The 27,467-nt window shown below is 45.2% G+C and overlaps 1 protein-coding gene across 4 annotated transcripts in view; it reads right to left on the bottom strand.

Annotated features, from left to right (window-relative positions):
- Window positions 1-2,105: 2,105 nt before the first annotated feature.
- TECPR2 (tectonin beta-propeller repeat containing 2) overlaps window positions 2,106-27,467 on the bottom strand; it is a 512,189-nt gene continuing 486,827 nt past the window's right edge. For all 4 annotated transcript variants that reach the window (XM_078660212.1, XM_078660215.1, XM_078660213.1 and 1 more), the window contains one exon: window positions 2,106-4,031. In XM_078660212.1, the coding sequence (XP_078516338.1) occupies window positions 3,874-4,031 (158 nt within the window). In that variant the 3' untranslated portion in view covers window positions 2,106-3,873. The remainder of the gene's footprint in view (window positions 4,032-27,467) is intronic.

Here is a 27,467-nt window from a genome sequence, read left to right as displayed (position 1 = left end):
TCCGCCCTCTCAAACTGCTTCTAGAGGACTTGGGGATAGTGACCAAGTAGGCAGAGAAGGAGTGTAGTGTTCTAGAAAGTGTAGGTATGATAACACTCAAGTTTGAACGAGGCAGAGAGAAATATCACCATGCAAGATCCTGTAAACGAAGCAGAAAGTTTAAACTGGACGCGTTTCCTAACAGGAAGCCAGCGAAGTCAACTTGGTGCTGTGAGCAGGATAGAAGCGTCCATGGTTCCTCCTATATCAGCCAGTTTGTAGCAGTTATTCAATTGTTTGGCCACACGATTTTCTTACAATTTGGCAGCAGCTGGTTGGCGGTATAGGACATTAGTTTTTTTATTTTTGTGGAGTGCAGGCCTGGTTTTGATGTCGGCAAAATCTTTGTAAACTAAAAAAAGATTAAAACGAGCTTTTTAAAAAACAAGTCCTTACCATTGGTTGGTTTTGATGCAACTCATTTCCTTGCTTCTTATTATTAGTCGGTGCCTCATGCTTGCCTCCTGCTTTCTCCAGGCGCTTCCAGTTTTTGTCCCTGCAGTGGAGCCTGGACCACATTCAGTTTCCTGCCTGCCGCTAGTGTCCATCCACTGGCCGTGCACTCCTGAAGTAGCTTTTAATAAAATAAAAATAATAATTCATGCACTCTATAAGAGTGCATGTGTCTGCTGTTCATCCCCTTCCCTCTGTCTGTCCTCTTGCCTCATCCGCCCTCCTCCTACTGAGCGTTGTGTCGCTGCACCTCCCTCGTGTTGCCTGCCCCACCCGTCTTCCTTCCACTGTCTATTGTGTTGCTGCTCCCTCCTCCTCCACACCTTCCTAGTGTGGCTGTGCAGCATGTGGAAAAAAAACATTGACAAAACAAAAAGATCTTGCATAGACGAAGCCTATTGGCTTTGACAGTGTTTGTTAAGAATAGTGGTAACCAAGGCAGATTTACAATATTTAAGAAATAAGCCCTGCATGAGTGAGGCGTTGAGGAACTTCTGTAAAGGGAGGAGTTGCTCTGCAGATTCAGTGAGTAAGGCCCAGATGCATGAAGCTAAAAACCGCTCGCAAAGGGGCAGATTCTCAGAATCTGCCCCTTTGCGGCCGGTATTTTTGCATTTGGGATGCATCATCCCAAATGCAAAAATCGCAAATTGAGAATTCGCTAAATTGCGATTACTTGCATTTAAGGAATCTCAAATTGAGATGCCTTAAATGCAATGCAGTAAAGTTTAAAAAATAGCGATTTCGCTAATAGGGCTCGCAAATTACCATGAAGTACAACTTCATGGTAATTTTTCAAAGTTTCATGTTGCGCACAAACATGCCCTAAGGGCATGTGTGTGCGCAACATATGTGCACAGATCAATTTCAGGGGTGCAACAGGGTGTCCTTTGGACACCCCTGCACCCTTGAAATCGCATTCTCATTTTGCGATTCGCTAATTGCGATTCGCTTTTTGCGATTCGCAAATTGAAAATTCTTCCCATTCATTCCTATGGGCCTCTAGGCCTATAGGAATGAATGGGGAGGTATTCCTTAATTGCGACTCGCAATTTGCGAATCGCAATTAAGGAATTTTAAGAAATCGCTATTTTTAAAGTGATTTCTTCTTGCATAGCATTTTGCTATTCCTTATTAGCGATTCCTTATTTTTCGCTAATAAGGAATTGCAAAATGGATGCTTGATGCATCTGGCGGTTAATCTACAGGGCAGGGGCCAGAGAGTTAATCTGAGTAAACGGATTGTGAAGAGCGGTACACAACACGTTTGCATCCTGAGCAGGAACAAAGGGGTATTTGGACAGAATACCGATTATATGAACCAATTTCACTCGGAAGATGTAGCCGAGAGATTGATTTTCTGAGGGACTCAATAATAGATGTTCACTTTACCTTCCTAGCTACTAGCGGGGGTCTTATAGGCATGGGGGTATAAACTGATTGACGGCTATCGATGAACTTTAAGGACACCATAATCTGATGAGCCAGACTATGTAACAATTGGACAGTAGAGTAGTACCTTCGAGAAAGCTTACATTCTCCTTTTAACCATTATTCAAATGTTGTGTAGTTTTAAAGAACACCACAACTAAAAGAAAACAAGCACAGGCAAATGTATTAATGTTTAATTTATTGCACATTTTTCATAACAAAAAAATCTGAGAAAAAGCTGTTCTAATAAATAGTACAAACAAGGGAAGTTAAAAACGGTTTTAATAATTTGCCACCAACTAAAAAAGGACATATTATATTGCACTAAAAAACTTGGAAAAATGAACACGGAGTTTTACAGTACTGCACGAAGAAAGCAAGATGTGTTACAACATCCCAAAGCACATCTAATAATCGCAGCACAGCCAAGTGTCACTCAGCTCGTGTAAACCCGGTCTCCCAATACCATTTCCTGTAGTGCACTGAGATGTCCCTCTCTCTTTGAAATGTTTTCGGCCCTACGCAGTTCAGTGGACAGCTGCGCACGTCCTTCATTTGGACCAACAATGTCACTCATTTTCTCTCCTTAAACTTGGCAGCTCCGAAATTCAGGGTCATTTTCCGTGTGACTCAAAAATATAAAGTGTCAATACAAAATGGCGCTAAATCTGCTTCTGGACTGAGACGGTTAAACCAGCTAGCAACCGTCCACTCAGTCACACGCCCTTTCTTTAACCGTTCTTAAATTACTCCTCGCAGCAACACTACACTCCTCTCAGTACAGGCACCCCTTCCAGAAGGCTACAGGCCCAAGGGTGTTCCTGAAAGCAGAAACCGCTTGAGGGGTCTATTTATGGCTACAGTAAACTGTGTGAAACCCCACTGGATGTATCCCCTGAAGGCACAGTCCAGAGGCCACGATTATACAATAGTGTTTAAGTTCTGTAACCTTTCTACAACAACTTTTGCTCACAGGGGCATAAAAGCTCTACAAGGTTCACATTGTGGTTAGCGGCCTTTCTTAACTTCTCGTTGCTACTTCCTCTGACTTGTGAGTTTCTCTCTCGTCCACCTGTTGACATTTTGTATTTAGTGACGCGTTATACACCGACAGTTCACATTATGCAGGAATCTGTTCAGAAAACGGCAAGCTATTCATCAACGAATTGTACCGTGTTAAGGTTACTAATGAACGAGGCCTTGTCTTCAACGCAGCCTTTTGGGTCAAACGAGGACGTAAATAATGTATATATGTTGGGAAACAAACCACGTTGTAAACGATCGAGACAAACATGCCGCATTTGTTTAAGACACGGATCTCCAGAACCCACAAACTCACCATTTTTTGCATGTTGATTAGTAATAATATAATTTCATAATGCGACTGTAGTGACGCGGAAACATGCACCTTTATGTGGCAATGTATTGTTAACTCGAATGAAACCAGGGTTTGATGGACTGTTTCCATGTGCAAAAAACTTATGCTTCGTGTGCTGTAAACAAACATTATGAAACAAAGAGATATGTAGTGAAATGAAGAGATGCAGTGAAGAGATGCAGTGAAAAAGAAGTGATACGTACTGGAATGCAGCTGAAATGCAAAGGTGGGTATTGAAATGAAGAGATTTGTACAGTAATCTGATGCAGGCATCATTACATGATAGCAGCTTTGGTCGATGTACTCGACAGACACGTGAAGGCATGCTGTTGTGAAACATTCGTGCTCACTATTTATAAAGACTATTCACTGCACAAGTGTTGCATCGTTAATATGTTGAGCTGACTTCCTCAAAGTCTAAGTTACATGAACAGTTCTCTTATGTGATTAAAAAATTAACATTAGTTGCCTGACGTCAGTGTTTTAAAAGCAGCAAATAGTGGACATCACAACAAGGCTCCCACAGACATTTCGCACTGCTTGTAGAAGAAACCTCAAAGGTGGACATCATTTCATATGACTTCCCATTCATCTTCAAAATCATCGGGGTGGACAAAAAGCGATTGGTCGCTGTTCTTCTGAGCACTCTGCGAATGGCTGAAGGTTTTCGTAAGGCGTTGCAACAGATACCCTGAAGAACCTACCGCCCACAGGTCATCCATAGGTGTCACTGCAAAGGGAAGGTGAAGATGCGTTAGTCCTAAGCAATACAACAAAAAATAGAGAAACCACTAAAACAAGCTTTGGTAAACCCCGAAGGTCTGGCATGCATTTTCTGTTATTACTCAGAGCATGGCCCCGGAAAAGCTGCGGACACACTGAATTTGTATTTCAACAACAGCCCAGCATCTGAATATGGTTGCTGGGACGCCAAAGATTCGTACTCTAATTAACCGCATGCGTGCGGGCGGAATTCCGCTCGTACGCTGAGATTTTTCAAAGCGCACTTTACGTGACGAGCTGGGCTCGTCATCAGCGTGCGAGGAGGCTACGCCATGACGAGCCCAGCTCGTCATCAGCGTGGAAGGGGTTAAGACTATTAGAGGAAAGTTAAATTGGCGTCCCCAGCAATGTATTTGGTTTGCTGTTTAGTGAACCAATGTATCTTGCTGTGACAAAAATAACAAAAATATTTTTTTAAATATATAAAGCACGTAATAGATAATGTATTGGATGTGACAAGACCTTTGATGAAGGAGTGTACTTTTCAATTATTAAATAATTGATATAATGCATTCCAATGAGAGCACTTTCTAGGCGGTGGAAGGATAAACCTAAACAAACAACAGAATAGGGAGACTAGAATACTCTCTGGGCAACTCCAATATCTGATAGACAATGTCTCAAGCCAATGACCAAAGGGAGCCCACCCATGCAAGCCAACACTTTGACGAGGACTGCGCCAAAGCCTACCCACTTTCTATTAATTAAGCACAAGAGGTTAAATGGAATATACGTTACCATACCAGTTTCCTAAAGGTATCACTCTACTGGTACCAAGTTTTCCAAACATTGAACATCATCATTATTATGAATGTATTCTTAAAGTATCATCTACGACTCAATTAGTAAAAATGTGTACTTGATAATAAAATGAGTTAGGAGGCCAAGATACTCGCATTGCAATGGCCAAGGAGAAGATATATCTCCCGCAGTGGACTTCGATAAGTGAGTGCAGTGTAGGGCATTTAAATGGGTCATTTGGTGAATGATTTCACAGTAGGTCCCAAAACCTACGCAGATATTATCAAATAAAGGCACATTCTGGAATTAATATTGTTGCTGATTGTTAGCGAGGTAGGACTTGGTGCAAAATAACCGGGGTTTTTTCAAAACAGGATAGCAGTTTTATGGTCAATGAGAGCGAGTTTCAACAGGCTGATGCCATAAATGAGAATGCATACCCTACCAGGGCTGAATGAAAAATGTTTGGTTTAATTTGGTTTAACGAGGCACTTATCCACAGATGAACTTAGCATTAAGCTACTGCTCCTCAGATACACCTGTAAAGACTGCCATAAAGCCAACCTTGCAGAGTTTTGAATGTATTCCCCAAGATCACAGGTAACCAGTGCAGGACACACAGGTGATCAATGTTCAAAGCAAGGGAGAAGCTGCAACAATACAGCAGAAGAAGTTTATGTAATGAGGCCTTCCACCCAAAACACCCTAAAACCCCAGAAATGCCAGCAGAGTAAGACCTATTGCAGTCATTTCCTTACCAAGACAAGTGAAACACCAGCTCAGACTCAACTAATAAATATAGCGACCAATGCAAGCCACAAAAGAAACACAAATTTGAATTCAGGCTGAAGCATAGCATGGAAAGAAATACTGCTGATCTTCAATAATGCTAGTCTTCGTCAGCTGTTTTTATAGTGGGTACAGCTCCGACACGCCCATCTGTGTTGTTTGTGGGCTAGCTATTGTGCTGGAATTCAATTACATAATTGCTGCAGTGGCGAGTGTTTAGCTGCTCTTTCTTCTTCCATCCTCTGGATGCTAAATTCATTATGGCTGTAAAGAACTCTTTTCATCAAATTGCTATCAAACTCATTAAATCTAGCTTCTGGTAGTAAACATCAAAGCTGGCTTGATCAATGTCAGATTGGGCCCTCTTGCATGTCTTCTGCAAAACGTCAGGTGGAGTTTCTGTTTATATGCAGATGAAAACAAAGTTTTATATAAGGAACTATATAAGGAACTAGAGAGTAACATCTAATTCCTGTCTTCCTCAAGCTCTTGACGCCATCAGATGGTGGATGAAGAAAAGTAGTAAAAATTGAATCCTAAAATTGAAATCATGCCTGTTGGAAACTGACCAAACAATGGTCCACACAAACATCAATTTGAATTCACATGGTAATAGTTTTCCTCCATTCTTGTCGTATATGGTAGACGTAGACCCACGAAAACAAGTGGAGCTACGATTTCTTTGGGAGAAGTGTGAGAATACAGGGTGGTAGGAATTTTGTGGATCCCCACAGATTCCAGAACTTTCCCTCACAGAAATTGTAGTGGCATCTATGTAAGACACACCACCCTGGATTTGTCTGAGTCAGTAGGCTCCAGAAATTCCCTGGGTTCATGGAGCTCCTTGGTTGCTTCTTGACCCAGAGCATTTTACCATGGCAGCTGAGAGGAGATTGGATTTGAACTCCCTCTAAGCAGGCCCACATGTCAAAATTATGCCTTGAAGAAACCAAATTTCCTCTTGCTTGCCATTGGGTGGGAGATGCTCTAGGCGAACAGAAAGATTGTTGGGCGCTTAGAGGTGGAGGTAAGGCCTGATGCCAGGGCAGGCCACCCTACTAGGCCTTGGCAAGGGCAGACCATCCCACCACACTTTTGTTTTCCCCCCAAAAAGTATCCCTGGTGTTTAGTGAGATTTCTACCCCTACCCTGCCCTAAAGGGAGCAGATTGCGAATAAACAACCAATCGGCCCTCATGGGGTGGGACAGAAACACTGACGTGCCCTTTAGGGGTAGTGAGTCAGGCTAATTGTTTGGGCGGGCTGCCCCCACCAACATATTTTATTTCTTAGTTCTTCCCAACTGGGGAGAAGACAGATTGGGGGTAAGCCCCACGAATCTACCCCCACCTGGGGTGGGCACAAAGCATGTTACACTGATTCTGCGGTGGGAGCGTGGCCCGGTGCCACGGTGTGCGGCTTACACTTCCTTTAAAAAAATACAAAAATAAAAATATCCCAGGCGTCCTGTGAGTTTTCCGCCGCAGTTCAAGCAAGGATGGTAGAAAGACTGATGGGCCAGTTCTGGGGTGGGGCATGGCTCAATGCCTGGGCGGACTACCGCCACCCTTCTTTTTTTTACAATTTTTCCTGATGTCTAGCAGCCATTATGTCCAACTGGCGGGGAGACAGAAAGATTGTTGCACCTATTTTAGGGGGGACATGGCCAAATGCAAGGGGGTGGGGATGGCATGGACTGATTCTAGGGTGGGGCATGGCCCGATTGCAGGGCGGGCTGCACGTCATCACCTTTGAAAAAGAATGATCTCTGGTGTCCAGATGGATTTCTGCCCTCCCACTTGGGAGAGATAAGCTGTAATGGGGACATTGTCCTCTTTCTAGCTGTACCTCTCCCACACAGATCAGTACTCAGGTGGGCAGAGTTATGCACCCCCGCCCCCTCCATCACCGATTAAAGTGAAGGCAGTCCACTCCTAATGGTGCTATACACTTTCATTTTTGTTTACTGTGCCTTCAGTGTGCAACACGCCAAATTACTTTTGTTTTTTAACCAGAAGGATTTTCTTCTTTTGAGTGGTAGATAAACGGTTCATGTACACCATAACAGAGGTTCTAGCGGTTTATCCAAAAATAATTTTTAACATGGTTTGTCCAGAGGGATCAGTTCTAAATTGGCCCATCATCATTCTACCTGAATGTCCATATTGGCAAGGCGTGAAACAAAGGATAAATCATTAAGGCAAGACAAGGCCTTTTGAGGATACAAAGGATTCTATGGTTAGGATAACAGGAGAGAAACTTCTCTTTTCAGCCCCCAACAAATCAGAAATGAGGGCCAAATGGGCCATCTGGAGGTCACAAGAATTACTGTGTAGCTTAGTGCAGAAAGGGATAATTCTGAAGAACAAAGGCTGGCACAAAAACAAGACGGAAGAAGGATGGCTGGAAGGAGGAGCACTAGAAGCTCCCCCTTTTCTTGTCTGATGATCGGGTGAAAGCCTGGGAATCAGCCTTAGCAGCAATGCAGCCCTTTCATGAGGCGAATTAACTGGCTTTCGTGGACGGTAAAATTGGGTTCGCTGTTCCCACAACTGGTAAATCTGATCAACTTATAATAGAGATCTTAGTCAACTGAGCTTATCCTTTTACTGTTTGTGTACTCCCATCCCGTGAATTGCTGACAGAAAGAAATGTGGTTGTCAGAGCTCATTTCCATAGGCTCACCACAGCACACAGAACAACGGATAACCTGCACAGCCCATGTTTGTGAATGTAAGATATATTGAAGTATTACAGCTTGGATTAGAACTCATTTGTCTTGGATAAAAAGGCAGCAAGCGTACACTGATCTGTGTCAGTGGCGCAGATTAAGGCATGTCATGTACATTGGTAACCACAACTGGTGAATTTCATTGGGTTTTGTATGTTTGAGTCAGAAACAAAACTCAGTTTTTAACTTTGTTCAGTGTTATGCACTTAAATTCCAAACCTTTACTGTTCACGGCTGTATGCTACCAGACCTTCCATCCAACCTGTGAACAGCCAAACACCACTGCACACACTTTTTAGCAGTGCATAATGGGGGTTAGCTGCAGGTCTGGCCTTCAGCCATGTTTAGCCCTAATCTAACTGCACACAATCAGACCAAGCAGTTAACTCCCGCTGCTCACTGCCTAAGACCGTGTGCAGGGGGAATTGATGGGGAGCTTGGCCTGTGGCCATACCCTACCATCAGGCCGTTGCAGGAGGAGTGGACTCATGGAGCTTGGCTTTTGGACCACCTTTTTTATTTTTTATTTTAGAACTGTTAATCCAAGGCCAGTGTCATATCCCAGTACCACAAACCCAGGGATTCCTTATCCCTGACAAGCAATGCATGTGTCGGAGAAGTATGCTATGAGTTTGCTGTACCTAAACAGAAAGGCTGTTCTGGATTGCAGTACCTTTTAGGGATTCGCAGTTCCAGACACCTTAAATACTGACTGGGTTCCACAATACCCGTCATGGTACTTTGGACAATGGCTGCCAATTTCAGTGCCGGGGATACATGGATCCTGTAAAGTTACAGAGGATAAGGTCTCATTTTAATAAATGAAATAGTCTTTTTTTTAACTTAACTCAAGAGGAAGGGCTTTTAAGGTCTTCAGATTATGGCCAGGGGGTCAGGGTTTGCTCACTCTATCCCCTTATATTGCCTTTTAAAAAAAATCAGGAAGCAGGGACAATGTGCAGTGTCCTGAAATAGCTACAGTAGGAGAAATTTCTCTTGCGGTAGCCAATCACATCCTTTGGTTCAGCTGTACAAGCTCTGTAACCGAGAAGCCAAAAGGACGAAGGGAGAAAAGATTCACTTGTCCAATCTGATTCCTTTTTTATTTTGGATTAACTAAGGACTCACAAATCCCAAAACGCACAGATATACAAATATTTCTAACTCTTAAAGCCCAATTAGCAAATTTTATAAACACTTAAATCTCCAAAAAGTCTGAAAAGATTAACAACAAACCAACAAAATCACAATATCTGATTACGTTCAACTTTCATGCCATATTTGGTGTCAATCCGTTTAGCAGTTTGGGCTGTAGGCGGGAGCAAAAACTTCCTATGCGAGCTACAATGGGTAAAAACACATCTTTTTAAATTCCCCATACATTTTCTTCTCTGCACAGACCGGCATGAAAACATTAGCTGACTACTTCAAGCAACTTCCAAATTTGGTCCAAATCCTTCCACAGAGTCAAAATGAATAGGTAAATTAAAAAAAGCATTTTCAATGGAAAGTGTGGCTGAACCATAATTACACAGCACCCATCACTGTGTAATTTATATTTGTGCCCTGACAAATAAATGGGGCTTCAATAAACAGACCCACTTTCTCAAATGTATTACAGTAGTGAGAAACTCAGTTCCATGTAGTTACCACAGTACAGTTTAAATGACTTGGAAAAACAATGCTGGTTGCAATGTAGATTCCATCTACAATCACTTGATAGACGAAAACAACTGGAACTTAACTGGACTTAACCCTTATGCAGTAGGTTGAGTATATACCTTTGTGAATAACGAGTGTATATACAAACAGTACGGCATAAACCATGTCTGCATATTCACTGAATATAATATCATATTTAATACCAATAAGTCTGTGTGACTATCTCCAGGCTGGAAGAAAAAAACAGTAGCATAAGGTGGTCTGAGATAAATATAGAAAAAGCAAAATACAACATCGCCGAAAATGAATAATCTCAAGAAAGGAGATATCCAAAGAGAAACAACAACACATAAATAACAAATAGCAAGTCTAATAATGAGTTGACCAGTGTTAACTTATCAACTAGACCTTTAATTGCATTGAAATGATTCCTTGCATATTGTAAACTTTGGACCCCTCTTGAGGCGAAATAGCCGGGAGGTAGTTGGACTGCACATTTTACTGAGATTGATTGCTGAAAACGAGCATTTTAAAATCGGATTATTTTAATTTACCTACCTCACTTGCACTAGCCTAATATTAGCACAAAATAGAGCGTGAGCCTGCATTTACTCGGTGACAGCCGATTTTCGGGCTGAATACCGATCTCTCACCTGTAAGCTGTGAAAAATACGGCGGACATCTTGGGTAGGGGCGTGAGCCTAACAGCGCTCTAGCCACCACTACATAAGGAGCCCCAAGGCAAAGAACGCGAGATTCCTTGCATATTGTAAACTTTGGACCCCTCTTGAGGCGAAATAGCCGGGAGGTAGTTGGACTGCACATTTTACTGAGATTGATTGCTGAAAACGAGCATTTTAAAATCGGATTATTTTAATTTACCTACCTCACTTGCACTAGCCTAATATTAGCACAAAATAGAGCGTGAGCCTGCATTTACTCGGTGACAGCCGATTTTCGGGCTGAATACCGATCTCTCACCTGTAAGCTGTGAAAAATACGGCGGACATCTTGGGTAGGGGCGTGAGCCTAACAGCGCTCTAGCCACCACTACATAAGGAGCCCCAAGGCAAAGAACGCGAGATTCCTTGCATATTGTAAACTTTGGACCCCTCTTGAGGCGAAATAGCCGGGAGGTAGTTGGACTGCACATTTTACTGAGATTGATTGCTGAAAACGAGCATTTTAAAATCGGATTATTTTAATTTACCTACCTCACTTGCACTAGCCTAATATTAGCACAAAATAGAGCGTGAGCCTGCATTTACTCGGTGACAGCCGATTTTCAGGCTGAATACCGATCTCTCACCTGTAAGCTGTGAAAAATACGGCGGACATCTTGGGTAGGGGCGTGAGCCTAACAGCGCTCTAGCCACCACTACATAAGGAGCCCCAAGGCAAAGAACGCGAGATTCCTTGCATATTGTAAACTTTGGACCCCTCTTGAGGCGAAATAGCCGGGAGGTAGTTGGACTGCACATTTTACTGAGATTGATTGCTGAAAACGAGCATTTTAAAATCGGATTATTTTAATTTACCTACCTCACTTGCACTAGCCTAATATTAGCACAAAATAGAGCGTGAGCCTGCATTTACTCGGTGACAGCCGATTTTCGGGCTGAATACCGATCTCTCACCTGTAAGCTGTGAAAAATACGGCGGACATCTTGGGTAGGGGCGTGAGCCTAACAGCGCTCTAGCCACCACTACATAAGGAGCCCCAAGGCAAAGAACGCGAGATTCCTTGCATATTGTAAACTTTGGACCCCTCTTGAGGCGAAATAGCCGGGAGGTAGTTGGACTGCACATTTTACTGAGATTGATTGCTGAAAACGAGCATTTTAAAATCGGATTATTTTAATTTACCTACCTCACTTGCACTAGCCTAATATTAGCACAAAATAGAGCGTGAGCCTGCATTTACTCGGTGACAGCCGATTTTCGGGCTGAATACCGATCTCTCACCTGTAAGCTGTGAAAAATACGGCGGACATCTTGGGTAGGGGCGTGAGCCTAACAGCGCTCTAGCCACCACTACATAAGGAAACGTACATTCTCCGCGATAGCGGACGCGAAATGTGGACGCGCCTGCACCAGCGCCGGAGTCACGCCTGAGTCAGCCCGTCTGCGCCCGTCCGCGCCTCGGACGCGCCCAGCGGCCATGACACCTACTCCCCAACCGACTTTACCGGTAGGTGACAGTAACCAGACAATTAGTGCCTCTACTATCACTCCTTATATAAAATATAGCTCAGAACAACTCTTAGCGTTAAGAACACTTAGACTACCGGACTGCTGCCTATTAGACTTATACAGACACCATAACATCTGTCACGGCTGTTCACTGACAACAAATGCCACTAAAATCAAAAGGCTTGAGACCCAAACCAATGCTACATGTGCGACATCTAACTCTAAAGTATTTACCTTCTTTAGTCTGAACTGTCGCTCTCTGCCAAGACATAAAACAGAAATTTTTAATTTTCTACTGGATGAAGCCCCTAATGCATTGTTCATCACTGAAACCTGGCTTCATGCAAGCTCCGGACCAGATGTGGCCATGGCCCTCCCTGACTCATACGCAATTATACGCCTTGACAGAATTAAAAAAACTGGAGGAGGCATAGCTGTTATTTTTAAAGAAGTATATACCTGTGAGTTTACAAATCTCCCATGTCCAGGGTGTGAAGGCGCCACTTTCAAAATCATACTCTCACCCAACTTTACCTTTTCCGGCGCACTCATATATCGTCCACCTGGTGCTGCTTCAAACTGGCTAAATAATATTTCAGAACTTCTAGGCCCGTTCATTATGAATACTACCAATTTTACAGTGATTGGTGATCTGAATCTTCACCTGGACAATGAACATTGCTCTAAAGCTACGGAACTTATCGATGACTTCTTATCCCTCAATTTGATTCTCAAAAATTCTGGCCCTACCCATACTGTTGGTCATCTACTTGACCCAATCTTTTCTAATATTTTGAATTTAAACACCTTCCCAGCTTTACCTATTCCCTGGTCCGACCATTTTCCCATCAAATTTTCCTTTCAAACGCCTACAACTAATATCCCTCCTATGGCGATGCCCGTCATGGTGAGAAAATGGAAAAAGCTAGATATTAACATTCTTAATACCCTGCTAGAAGATACAATACCATGTACCATCTCCGGAGTACAAAATCTATCCATCTCTGTTCAATCATGGCTCCTAACAGCCATCGACTCCTGTCTCCCTCAGACTAAGTTAAAAGGCATTTATCAACGTCCTCCCGCTCCGTGGTTCAATGACTCTTTAAAACATGAAAAAAACAAATGTAAGAACGCTGAACGTCAATGGAGAAAGTCCTACTCCTCGGAAGCTAAAAATGAATACAAAAATCAACTAAATCAATATCAAAAGCTGTGCAGCAAAGCAAAAGCCAACTTTGTCTGCTTAAAAATTACTGCAGCTTTAAATCAAGCTAAAACACTCTTCAAAACAGTCAAAGAGCTAGCTGGCTCTAACACCTCACCTTCCCCTCCTGATCTAAATAAAACTCAATGCAATAAACTTGCCGCTTTCTTTGTCGACAAAGTTGATAGAATCTATCAAGCCATCCAACCTAATCAGGACAATTATGAGGAAAATCACCATGAGAGTAGTGATGTTAATAGATCAGACAGTGAAGAGACCAATACCGCCATCCCCTATGATACTACCACCTCCCCTTCTTTGAGTGCTTGGCCTACACTCAACGTTGACACTGTCATCGAACTTCTAAACACCATTAAATCAGGTTCGCCAAAAGACCCTCTACCCTGCTCAATCTTAAAACTACTTAGCAGGAAAGCCTTATCTACCATCACAGACCTTCTAAATAAATCCTTGCTAGAAGAATGTGTTCCACAGGAGTGGAAGCATGCCATGATCCATCCCCTTCTAAAAAAAGCTAATGCTGACCCGAAGGTACCCGCAAACTTCCGACCAATATCTCTCCTGCCTATTTTTGCCAAAATTCTAGAGAAACACGTCCACCGCTGTCTCTCACATTATATAACGACACATGACCTGTTACCTCCCTATCAATCTGGCTTTCGAGCAGGTTTTTCTACAGAAACCACTCTCCTAGGTGTCACTGAAAATATTCGTCAAATGATAGACAAGGGTGAAACAGTGGCACTGGTGCTTTTAGACCTCAGTGCCGCATTTGACACTGTATCACATGCGGTACTAATAAAAACCCTTTGTCTAATGGGTATCTGTGGCCCTGCTTTAAATTGGATCACATCCCTACTTGAAAATAGAACTTTTCAAATTTTTTCAAACTCTTCGGACTCTGATACCTATACTTTTAAACATGGCGTCCCTCAGGGCTCAATTTTAAGCCCATTACTTTTTAATTTATATATGAGCCCTCTTGCACAAATTGCTAAAGACTCTGGATTGATAATGTTTTCATATGCTGATGATTCTCAGCTTCTCTTTTCCCTTCCACCAACAGACAATAATGATCCTTCTATTTTGAGAACAGGGCTTACAAAAATTGCTGGATGGATGAAAAATAACCTCTTAAAATTAAACAGTGAAAAAACTGAACTCATAATCCTAGGAAAAAATAAAGAACTCTGGGGACCCCAACACTGGCCCCCAGAAATGGGCTCTCCTCCTATTCCAACTAACCAGGCTCGTAACCTTGGCTTTGTGGTTGATGACACTCTTAGTATGCACCAGCAGGCCATAAAAACATCAGCCACCTGTTTTGTCATCTTGAAGTGGCTAAAGAAAATATGCTGGATGCTACCAGCTCACACTAAAAGAACTGTCATCAACGCCCTTATAACATCTCGATTGGATTATGCCAATGTATTATACTTAGGGGCCAACAAAGCCACAGTCCGTAAACTACAAACTGTGCAGAATGCTGCTGCAAGACTGTTAGGTAAAATCCCTATTCATGCACCCACCACCAAACTCATACGAGAATTACACTGGTTAAAAATTGAGAGCAGAATTAAGTTCAAATCATTATGCTTCATGCATAAAATCTCAGCAAACAAAGCTCCTAAATATCTGCTAAATCTGGTGCAACGTTACCACCCACCCAGAACGCTGAGATCTGCAACAGCGAATAAATTTGCTGTGCCTAAAATAAGATTGTCACGCATGGGAGGCAGATCCTTTGCCTATCTTGGCCCCTCCCTGTGGAACTCCATGCCACAAGTTCTGCGTTCAGAGGCTAACTACACCAGTTTTAGGAAAGCCATAAAAACCTGGCTGTTCAACATCTAAGTCAGCTGTCCAAACTCACTTTACTGAATCACAAGCGCCGGGAAACCCTTTGTTGGGTAGCTGTTTGCGCTATATAAACTAAATAAATAAATTAATTAATTAATTGAACTAGAACAGAATGTGTTATTAAAGGGCTTGTCCTTTTACCCAACTTCTAATCTTAAACTGGTCTATCTTCAAACTGGCTCTGCTTCAATTTACACACAAATTGAGTCCAATTAAATATTATACATGACACCTAGGATCAATTTTACAGAAAGAGATACTGTAGTAATTAGTTATTTGCATTTCAAGAAGTTTGATGTATTAGATGCTTTGCATCATCTAGACACCAATGCAGACATGGAAGATAACGTTGATATCTAAGTGTTAAATCCTGAAGCTTGCGAGTTTGCTCAGTCTTCTATTCAAATTGGATTTAAACCGAATTTCAATTTTGAAATTCAAGTATGATTCCTTAATATCAGCATTTGAGAAATTAGCTTGGGATGAGTGTTGCTAAACTTTCTCAGAGAATCAACGAGATCTGCATATAAAGCCCTGAGATGGTGAAGTTCAATTTAATAAGGCCTCAGATAAAGGAGGAGATTTTGTTGTTATTGATAGAAAGCAATATTTTCTGCAGCTTATAGACAATTAAATGACAAAAATAACTATATTAGATTGCACAGACACCGGACTAGAATGCTTCAGAAGAAACTAGTTATCCTTACAAAAACCTGTACTGAATTAGGTATTAGTGACACAAAGACGGAAGGTAAATGTTTATTTAAGGAGCATTCTACAGCACCAGTCCTTTCTTTTTTGCCTAGGACCAATAAATCATTAACCTCACCTCTAGGAAATTCAATAATTATATCTCGGTGTATCTTGACACATTTCTTATTCTATGTGACATCTTTGGCATCACATGCTAGGAACACTGGGATTTTCATGAACATTTGAAGGACTTCCAATTAAAAAAAATGATTGTATAATCATTACCTTAGATGTCTCTTCCAGTGATACTTCTATAAAACATACAGTTTACATGCACTGTAGTATTCTCTTTCAGGTTTACCAGCTTCTCATTTAGGACACAGAAAAGGTTTACTAACTATGTTACTAGAGAAGAATTTATTTATGCTAAATGTGGATTTTTTTTACAATTATGTAGAAACGCTTGACCTTAAGATAAGGGTAAAAAACAATAGTTCACATATGTCATTCTTCTAAAAGGAGACTTCATCTAACTGTGTTAGAAGCCTTCAGCTGTCACCCAAGAAGCATGATTAAAGCAATAACCTCTGGGGAATTTCTGCATACAAAGTGTAATTGCACATCAGATACTGAATATCGAGAGGTTGCTGATGACATGACTGTTTGCTTTTGCTAGAAGAGGGTACTCAAGTAGGGTTTTGAATAAAGCTAGAACAAGGGCTATCTATTTTAGGGACGGACAAGAACTACTGAAGAAAAGTATAATAATTGTTTTAGTAAAAGAACAGGAGAGGGAAATCAGATTCCTGATGTCAAACTGTAACCAAAAGCTACAAAATGCATAGTATTTTAGGGAAACATTGAAAGATAATGTTGACAGATCCTATATTAAAAATACTGTAAACCATGGAAGCAAGTATTACATATATGAGAGGAAGGAAACTAAGGGAAAGATTAACTAACAGCTTATTTATGGCCCCCCAGAAACAATCCTATATTATTACAGAATATGGGGAACAAGGTGATTGTTTTGTGTGTGTGTTTATCCTTCATAAATACAATACCATGACTAAGTCTCATAACAAGACATTTAGTATACAATCCTATATTAACTCCACAACAATATTTGTAATTTATATACTCCAATTCCTGTGCAAATTGCTTTATGTGGGCAGTACTACGTGACATATAAGAGTTAGATTAACTGAACAAATTAGTACAATTAGAAGTCATGATAAATACCCTGTAGCTGCACATTTTAAAGCATTACACAATAGTGATTATACTACTCTTAAATTAGCAGGAATCTGCAGACAGCATCCGGCCTGTATGGCTTAATTGTGACCAGCCTGTGTTCCGCTGCCTCTTGTGCGCTTATGAATAAGCCCTGAACCTGTGCTTGGGATCGCAGTTGGTTGAACCTTGGATCATACATGTGCTGGTGGACCCATTAAAGGATAATAACAACAATTTGAGAGCGAGGGAAGGAAAAGGGACACTCTCAGTCCCCCGGGTCAGTATATGTCAAACAACAGAAGAGTGTCGTGAGAGGCAAATGTTTCAAGCACAATAGCAGAGAAGGAGGAAATGACCTAATTGATTCACATTGGAAATCATTAGGGATTTCTTTAGGAAGCCCTCAATCACCACCCTGGGTGGTGACATGCTTCATCATCGGGCCCACCAGGAGAAGCCAAATGCCTCCCTGGTGTGCTACAACGCCAGAATACTGCGGAGCTGGTTTTTCGTGGCAATAGTGTGAAAAGAATGTGAATTAAAAATGTCTAAAAACTGTACCATACAAAATTTTATTCAATGGTCAGCCAGACATGATTAAAAATAAATGTGTCGGGAATCTACCAAACAATGTTTTGGGTATTTCCACATCTGTGCAGCTGTCCCCTGCCAATACCTCTGGATGGACCACCACTGCGTACACTTCTCTTTCAACATCGCCACTGCTCCCAAACCCACCGCTCGCCCTCCACGAAGGAACTGGAGCAAGACCTTCATCAGGAACAAAATCCTCACAAACTCCAGCATCTCTAAGGAACTTTTCAACATCATCCAACAATTCACCAAGCCTCACAGTGAAGTCACAGATGTCACTCCCTCCCAAGAACTCTGCAACAAGGTCAGCTCCTACTTCCATCGGAAAATCAAAGCCCTCTACAACAACTTCAGCGAGCATACTTCAGAAACCACCCTTCCCTCCAGCTACGACAGCCAGCCTACCATCACAGCCTGGACCCCGGCCACCACCGAAGACACCACCACGACCATGAAGGGCACTCACTCAGGAGCCCCCACGGACCCCTGCCCTCCGCACTTCTTCCACAGAGCCGCCGCCTGTGCACCCCACCTACGTAGCACTATCAATGCCACCTTCGAGTCTGGCACCTTCCCAGATGACTGGAAACGCAGAAGTCAAGCCTCTCCTCAAGAAACCCTCTGCAAACCCGACAGACCTGAAGAACTACCGACCCATCTCTCTACTTCCCTTTGCAGCCAAAGTCACTGAGAAGATCGTCAACGCCCAGTTGACAAACTTCACTGAAGAGAACGCCATCCTCGACTCCTCCCAATCCGTATTCCGCAGCAACCACAGCACAGAAACGGGCCTCATCGCTGCCACAGACGACATCCGCACACTCCTCGACCAAGGCCACACCGCAGCCCTCATCCTGCTCGACATCTCCGCGGCCTTTGACACCGTCTCCCACCGCACCCTCGCAACCACACTCCACCTCGCCGGAATCCAGGGAACCACCTTCAACTGGCTCTGCTCCTTCTTCTCAAGCAGAACCCAAAGGATCAAACTCTCGCCTTTCCTCTCCAAACCCAGAGATCAACTGCGGTGTACCACAAGGATCATTGCTCAGTCCCACGCTCTTCAACATCTACATAGTCCCTCTCGCCGCCACCGTCAGACAGCATGGACTCAGGATTTTATCCTACGCCGACACCCAGCTCATCCTCTCCATCACAAAGGACCCCAAAACCACCAGACTCAGCTTCCAAGAAGGAATGAAGGACGTCACAGCTTGGATAAGCAGCAGCTGTCTGAAACTCAACTCGGAGAAGACAGACCCCCCCCCAGCACCTTGAGACCCTGATTGATTGATTGACCTCTGCTCTTGGCCACGTTCTATGAGCGTTCCTGGGTTGCCTCCACACCTAGTGGTTTGGAACTGAGCTCTGTTTCAATGGAACATCTAATGGCTGTGTTTCGTCCCTCAGCGGCTGCTGTGGGGACTGGATGGGAACATATTTGCTCTATTAATTTACTTCAGGGTTTGCCTCTGGGAACGTGGTCTGTGGATGCTGGGAACAGCAATGTTGCGTCTACTACTCGGAACATGTAAACATCTGACTTTCCATGTGGTGGGAACTTTTATTCAGCCTGTTTTTACTTCCAAATTTTGTTTTTTAAATTGCCTTCATTTTAAGTGCTTTTGTATTTTATATATGTTTGGCTTTCTTTGTGCTTTTGGCCTCCAAATAGCACGAGTGCCTAGATTTTAAGCAATTTTACTATACACAATTTTTAGCATTTTCTTTTGCTGCTGTGTGAGTGCCTTGCTTTTAGTAGCTTTTTACCGACATACGTATGAGGAAAAGGTGTCATGTGCCCGAGTTAGGCCCGGTAGGAAAAAGTATAATTCTTACATAAACCCGAATCCTTTATCTGAAAGTTGCCTGCTCTTTGCCACATTAACATTTGACACTCGTTTTGCATTTGTGACGCTTGAATTGGTTTTACAGAAACGTCAACTTTGCTAAGACAGACCACTTTGTGAGAATCCTATCACACTGCCTTAGCATTCAATGCAAGGCCTCTCACGTGCCTAATACAAATGTGTTTTATTATTACATCCATATGGCGACACAGCTATCTGTAGAACACAAACAATGGTTGCCCAATAATTATCTTTGTCCGAGCCAAGGGGGCCATTTTGTATATATAGCCTTCCTAACATTATCAGAGGAGATACTTCTGCTGATCTCAAGGGGTCCCTGCATGCGGACGCTTTCGCCTAGCAGCTGACTGACATCTCCGTGAGGGGTGTCCAGTTCGTGACCAAGACGGGGTTGTACACTCTTACCCACCAGGAAAAGGGGTTAGATCATCCAGACTGGGGTTTTCTTGGCAAACCATCCATTCACATCCTAGACATATAAGTTAGGGTTAGCATCGTAGGGATATGCTCTTTTGTTACAATCTCTTATATGTATGCATATATAACCTGTCTCAAAACGATGGTGGAACTCTTTGTTTTCTTTTCTGTGATGACACTCTTTGTAACTTTTATATGCTTCTGTCTATTAATCATCGCAGCTCACATATTTTATACAAGAATCACTCTGGTTCAATAAATATTGAAAATGCCTCTCTGTGTATTCTTTGTATAGTTCTCTGAGCGGAAGAGAGCACGAGTGACTGAGCGAAAGTTTGAAGTCGGTCACCATGGTTCCTGAGGGAATAGAGTGGTCATGTTTAGTGGTTACCAGAACTGTTCGCTTCTGGTCTAGATTAGGGGGGCTAACAGTGGCACTACGTTCTAGCTGGTCCAAGGAACAACATATGTGACGGGGTATATGGAATCATTCTGGCACCACTGTGCCCTCGGCCTGGTTGCCCCCTCGCTCCCCGCCTGCTGCCTGCCACTTACCTGCTGCCTGCCTGCCTGCTGCCGATCCATCCCGGCGCCCCAGCCGCCGCAGGGCCGCCCGCCTGATCGCCGATCCAGCCCGGCGCCCCAGCCGCCGCAGGGCCGGCCGCCTGGATTTCGCGCCGGTTTTTGACGCGACCCCGCCCCCCCGCCTACCGATAGGCCCACGCGCTCCCCGCCTCCCGCCTGACTCGCCCTCCCGGATCCCTTCTTAAGGGGACCCCGACCCCAGACTTGCAGCAACCACTGTGCCCTCGGCCTGGTTGCCCCCTCGCTCCCCGCCTGCTGCCTGCCACTTACCTGCTGCCTGCCTGCCTGCTGCCGATCCATCCCGGCGCCCCAGCCGCCGCAGGGCCGCCCGCCTGATCGCCGATCCAGCCCGGCGCCCCAGCCGCCGCAGGGCCGGCCGCCTGGATTTCGCGCCGGTTTTTGACGCGACCCCGCCCCCCCGCCTACCGATAGGCCCACGCGCTCCCCGCCTCCCGCCTGACCCGCCCTCCCGGATCCCTTCTTATGACGCCCCCTCAGCGACTGCGCAGCGGACGCGCGCAGCGGACGCGCGCAGCGGGAGCACCGATTGAGCGCCGAAGGTGCGCCAAAGGTAAGCTCGTCTGCGCCCGTCCGCGCCTGGCCCGCGCCCAGCGCCAGGACCCCTGGCCTCCGCAGACCCCAGCCCACCCGCCGGACGTACGACGCCGCCACCCTCATCGCACTCAACGACGGACGAGCCCCGGGATGCTACCGTGCCACCCCGAGACGCACCCACGGACCCTTCATCTGCCAGTCCTGCAAGTTCACCTGCATCCGGACCTGCCTCGCACCAGCACCCGCCAAGACGAACACCAGCACCAACCACCTGAAGTGCATCCTGCTCAACACCCGCTCAGTCCACAGACACGCCATCGAACTCTGGAACCTCATCGACACCACAGCACCTGACGTTGCCTTCCTCACAGAGACCTGGATGAACGCCTCTTCAGCGCCCGATATCGCCATCGCCATCCCAGAGGGCTACAAGATCACCCGGAGGGACCGCACTGCCAAACAGATAGGAGGAGGCATCGCCATCATCCACAGGGACACCATCCGCATCACGACCAGCACAGACGACATCCTGACCACCGCCGAACACCTACACTTCCAGATCCACACCGACCCGAAGACCACCCTCACCCTGATCTACCGACCCCCTGGACCACGCACACGATTCAGCGAGGACATCGCCGACTTCGTCAGCCCGCATGCCCTCCCCTCCGCTGACTACATCCTCCTGGGGGACATCAACTTCCACCTGGAGAACAACAACGACCGCAACACCACCACCCTGCTGGACAACCTCGCCAACCTCGGACTCAAGCAGCTGGTGACCACCCCCACCCACCTCGCCGGACACACACTTGACGCCGTCTTCTCATCCAGCAAAGACATCACCTTCAGCCACGCCACTGGACTCCACTGGACGGACCACAGCTGCGTCCACTTCACCTTCAGAAGAACGACGACCCACCACCACCAGCAACAGGTTGCCCGAAGAAGCTGGAGCAAGATCACAGCCGACCAGCTCGCCGCTTCCCTGAGCCAGCACCCTCCCGCCAGCTCAGCGAACCCCAGCCAGGCCGCCGACAACCTCACGAAGTGGATCAGCAACTGCGCGGACGTACTCGCCCCACTGAAGACCCCGCCCAGCAGACCCGGCAGCAAGAAGGCCCCATGGTTCACCGACGAACTCAAGAGCTCCAAGAAGAACTGCCGAGCCCTCGAGAAAGCCTGGAGAAGGGAGCCAACACCGGACAACATGACCACCCTCAAGCTTGCCACCCGGAAGCACCACCAGCTGATCCGCGACACCAAGAAAACTGCATTCAAGGACCGACTGGACAACAACGCACACAACTGCAAGGAACTCTTCAACATCGTGAAAGAGCTCTCCAACCCCAACGCCGGAAACAACGACATCACCCCATCGCAAGAACTCTGCAACTCCCTCGCCTCCTACTTCCACAACAAGATCGCGGACATACACAACAGCTTCAACACCCAACCGACGAACGCCACGCCCGACTCAACCGAACCACCGCCCCCCACCACCACCCTCCGCGCCTGGACTCCTATCAGCACCGAAGACACCGTCCGCACGATGAACTCCATCCACTCCGGATCTCCGACCGACCCTTGCCCTCACCACGTCTTCAACAAGGCCGACGCTGTCATCGCACCCCACCTGCGGGACATCATCAACACCTCATTCGACACCGCCACCTTCCCTGAGAGCTGGAAGCACGCCAAACTCAGCGCTCTACTCAAGAAACCAACAGCGGACTCCACCGAACTGAAGAATTACCGCCCCATCTCGCTCCTCCCGTTTCCAGCCAAAGTCATCGAGAAGACCGTCAACAAGCAACTGGCCGCCTTCCTCGAGACGAACGGATCCCTCGACCCCTCACAGTCTGGCTTCCGAGCCAACCACAGCACCGAGACCGCCCTCATCGCTGCCACCGATGACATCCGAACCCTGATGGATAACGGAGAAACAGCGGCCCTCATCCTCCTAGACCTCTCCGCGGCCTTCGACACCGTCTGCCACCGCACCCTAGTGCAGCGCCTCTACAACGTCGGAATCCAGGAGAAGGCACTGGAATGGATCATCTCCTTCCTCGACGGAAGAACCCAGAGAGTCCGCCTACCTCCGTACAAATCAAAGGCCACCGAAGTCATCTGCGGCGTACCCCAAGGATCCTCGCTGAGCCCAACCCTCTTCAACGTCTACATGAGCCCCCTCGCGGCCATCGCACGCCAACACAACCTGAACATCATCTCCTACGCCGACGATACCCAGCTGATCCTCTCCCTTACCAACGACCCCGCCGCCGCCAGAGCCAACCTCCACGAAGGAATGAAAGAAGTAGCCGAGTGGATGTCGACCAGCCGCCTGAAGCTGAACTCGGACAAGACGGAAGTCCTCATCCTGGGATCCTCCCCCTCCGCCTGGGACGACTCCTGGTGGCCCCCCGCCCTGGGAACTGCACCCAAACCGACAGACCACGCACGCAACCTGGGCTTCATCCTGGACTCCTCCCTCTCCATGACCAAGCAAGTCAACGCAGTCTCCTCGTCGTGCTTCAACATCCTGCGCATGCTACGGAAAATCTTCCGGTGGATCCCCACCGAGACCAGGAAGACTGTCACCCAGGCCCTCGTCACCAGCCGACTGGACTACGGCAACGCCCTCTACGCCGGAACCACCGCCAAGCTCCAGAAGAGACTCCAAACGATCCAGAACGCCTCAGCCAGACTCATCCTCGACATCCCACGACACAGCCACATCTCCGGACACCTAAGAGACCTGCACTGGCTCCCGGTCAACAAGAGAATCACCTTCCGTCTCCTCACCCACGCACACAAAGCCCTACACGATCAAGGCCCGAGCTACCTCAACAACCGCATCAACTTCTACGCTCCCAAACGACACCTCCGATCAGCCAGTCACGCCCTCGCCGCCGTCCCCCGCATCCGAAGAACGACAACAGGAGGAAGGTCCTTCTCCTACCTGGCTGCCAAGACCTGGAACTCCCTCCCGACCGACCTGCGCCTGACCCAAGACCACCTCGCCTTCAGGAAGAAGCTCAAGACCTGGCTGTTCGGGCAGTAGCAGCACCCCCCCCCCTAGCGCCTTGAGACCCTCCGGGTAAGTAGAGCGCTCTATAAATGTCTATGATTGATTGATTGATCCTAAGTTTATGTCATCCACAAACGCTCCGTTCCTACTGAGTGGTGGAAACTACACAACATCACAAATTGACAATTGTGAATTACATTTGAGACAGCTAGAATCAAAAATCATTAACAAGCTAGTCCCCACTAAACCTTCGGGAATCAGATGAAGATTATGCTATATCTTCCAAAATTAAAATATAACCACTTAGTCATTATTGCAAATAATCTAAATGATACTTTTCTATATTTTAGGAATATTGGACATTGCTTAGACTATCTATACTACCATAATATTGGCATTTAAAAGATACTAATGTAAGTGGCTCATACCATTCTATAAAAATACAATATCTCTGATATATGTAGCAAATAACAACTGCGTATTTCCTCAAATGTATGTTCAAGTATTTATATAGTGATTAAATAATGCCTAATTGTGCCAAGGCAGTGAAAATAAATGTGGCCCAATAACCTGCTATTTAGAGAAACTGTACTAATACATGAACAAAGACATGTTTATCACTCCACAGGACAGCAAAAATAACATGTAAAAAACACTATTTACTGCCTCACAGAGTGTGTATTACATTTAACAGATGGAAACAACTCTCCCAAAAGTCATAAACCCTTGTCAATGTGATCCTAGCTTACTGCACAAATCTATGCTCCTGTATCCTTATTTTGGCTAAAGATAGTTTTAAAATAAATACAAATGAAAATACCATGGCATAAACCATATATGCTGATGCCTAGATTGTAATATTCTGTTGGTCACCAATATTGAAGGCGAGGGAGTGCGTCATAAGCCACTCGAGGCTTCACCTCTTATGCATACTGGCCCCTCCTCACACTCAACAACTGTAATAAATAGACTATTACATTATTTTACTTCTGCATATATACTGCTCACTTAACCGCATGCGTGCGGGCGGATTTCCGCCCGTACGCTGAGATTTGCGAAAGCGCACTTTACGTGACGAGCTGGGCTCGTCATGAGTGTGCGAGGAGGCTACCTCATGACGAGCCCAGCTCGTCATCAGCGTCGAAGGGATTAAGATACTTCTGTATCAAGTTTTCTTGTGACTGTTTAAGTGATTCAATAGAAATACAAGACGACGATGAAAATGCCCACGGATGCGGATGAAACGCTGGCCGTGTGTGGTTGCCCACACCATGTTGTGCACTTTTTTACTAAGAACTTTGAGATTATTAAATAAATGAAATTTTGTACATTCATTCCTACTGTCCCATGTTTGGTCACTTGGGGCAATAAGTATGGCAGGGATTTAAAAGGGCTATTGGCGTGTGCCTGCTTTCTTTTGACAGCACAGAAGAGTGCCAGCAAACCAAACTACAGGTGCAGAACTTGCCCTCTGCCAAACAGATGAGCTTTCTTTGAGAAAGTCATGCTGGATAGGTGCTGAGCTCTTCTAAGTACCAGAGCCAGGACCGCTTTTTTTTAAATAGAAGACAGATAACCTTATTTTAGTCCCATTCTTATCATTGCCTCATCCAAGACTGAATAAAGAAACCGATAAGAAAACAATTGCCCATGTAGTACTTCCTATTTCAAAATCAATGTCAGCATCAATGAAGTCTGTGAATTGACCAGCAGACAAGGAAGGACAAACAATTGAGGATCAGAAGGAAAAGGGTCACCTGACTGACAAGGGGGCTCAGGGCCAATGGAGCTGATTAGGGAACATTTATTTTCTGGACATCTATTTAAAAAAAAACCTTCAATAATGAACACTGAAATAACTCAGAAATGGAGCTTGTGCTTGAGGGTTAAGAGTTTGTGGGTGACCACTCTCTCATCGTTAGACCTCGGCGGTATGGCAGCATTGATAATAAATCCAGAACAGCAGTACATATGGCAGAGTCATGCGGGGGTACCAATGAAAATGTGCACAGCATAGTATCACCAGCCAGTACTCCTGTGAGAGTAAAATTCAAGCATGAGTGTATGTAGGGTGATGCAGAGGTACACAATTCTCTGCACAATCACTCCATAAGTTCCAAGTGAGACTGGCTCATTTAGCATCTGTGTGGATGGAAAGGGCAAACCACTGGGGCCCTTGTGGCCCAGGGAAGCTAAATGATTTAGGATTTGGCCTATAGCTAAAAAACTGCTTTATCAGAGAATATGGAGCATGAACGGAGGGAGGTAAGACCACAAAAGGCAAAGGTTTGAAGAAGCTAAAACTAACGTTGGGCATTAGTAATAATTGGCCGTTCATCCTCGGAACAGCGAGGCAGGTGGGCTAGGTGAGGAATCCGCAGGTAGAGTATCCACCAGAAAGACTGTAGGTAAGTAACTTTCTCTTATCAATACTGCTACCTGCAGATTCCTCATCTCTTGAAACTAAATGATTGAGGATTCAACCTATCTAGCTACACAACTACTTTATCAGAGAATATGGAGCTTGAATGGAGGAGTCCTTTCAGTTTCTGAAATTCATCTAGGAAAAACAGCTCACCATGAGCTTGGAATGTGAGAAAAAAACATTCGCTCACCCTGCTTCAGAGGAACAAACCGTTAGAACGCCCTCCCTGAGGAGGTGGCTACCACAATGCCTACCTGCTAGTACAGATGATTCATAAAAGGTCTAACTCAATTAAAATGACAGAATGCCAGAGCGATGTGGTAGCCAAGTCTCAGACAGTGCAATCACAAACGGTAAGCATGACACAATACAAATGTTAAACCATACCATTGGCATATTTGGAGACCTGTGTCATAAGCAGAAGCCCAAAAAATGCGAGGAAGCAGCCTACAGGGCCAATAAAACCCTGACCATAAGGTGGCACCAGGAAACCAAAGAAAAAAATAATTGTGTCCAATTACCTCATATGTACCTATAGAGTGAAGCCTGCTGCTGATGGAGCCACTCATAACCACTGTTACTAAAGTGCTCTGGCCACTTCCCTCTAGAAACAAAATACCATACATCTTGAGTAAAGATGACTGGACACTGAAGTAGCCTATGCAGTTTTCTTCAACATATGGTCCAAAAGATTAGATTCAGAAGACAGGGATGAAAGAGATATCCTTGCATTGTGTCAAAAACAATAACCAAAACAGTATCTGCTTTCAATA

Source organism: Lissotriton helveticus, chromosome 9, assembly GCF_964261635.1.
Source record: "Lissotriton helveticus chromosome 9, aLisHel1.1, whole genome shotgun sequence".
Taxonomy (NCBI): domain Eukaryota; kingdom Metazoa; phylum Chordata; class Amphibia; order Caudata; family Salamandridae; genus Lissotriton; species Lissotriton helveticus.
This window is presented reverse-complemented; position numbering and strand designations above follow the sequence as displayed.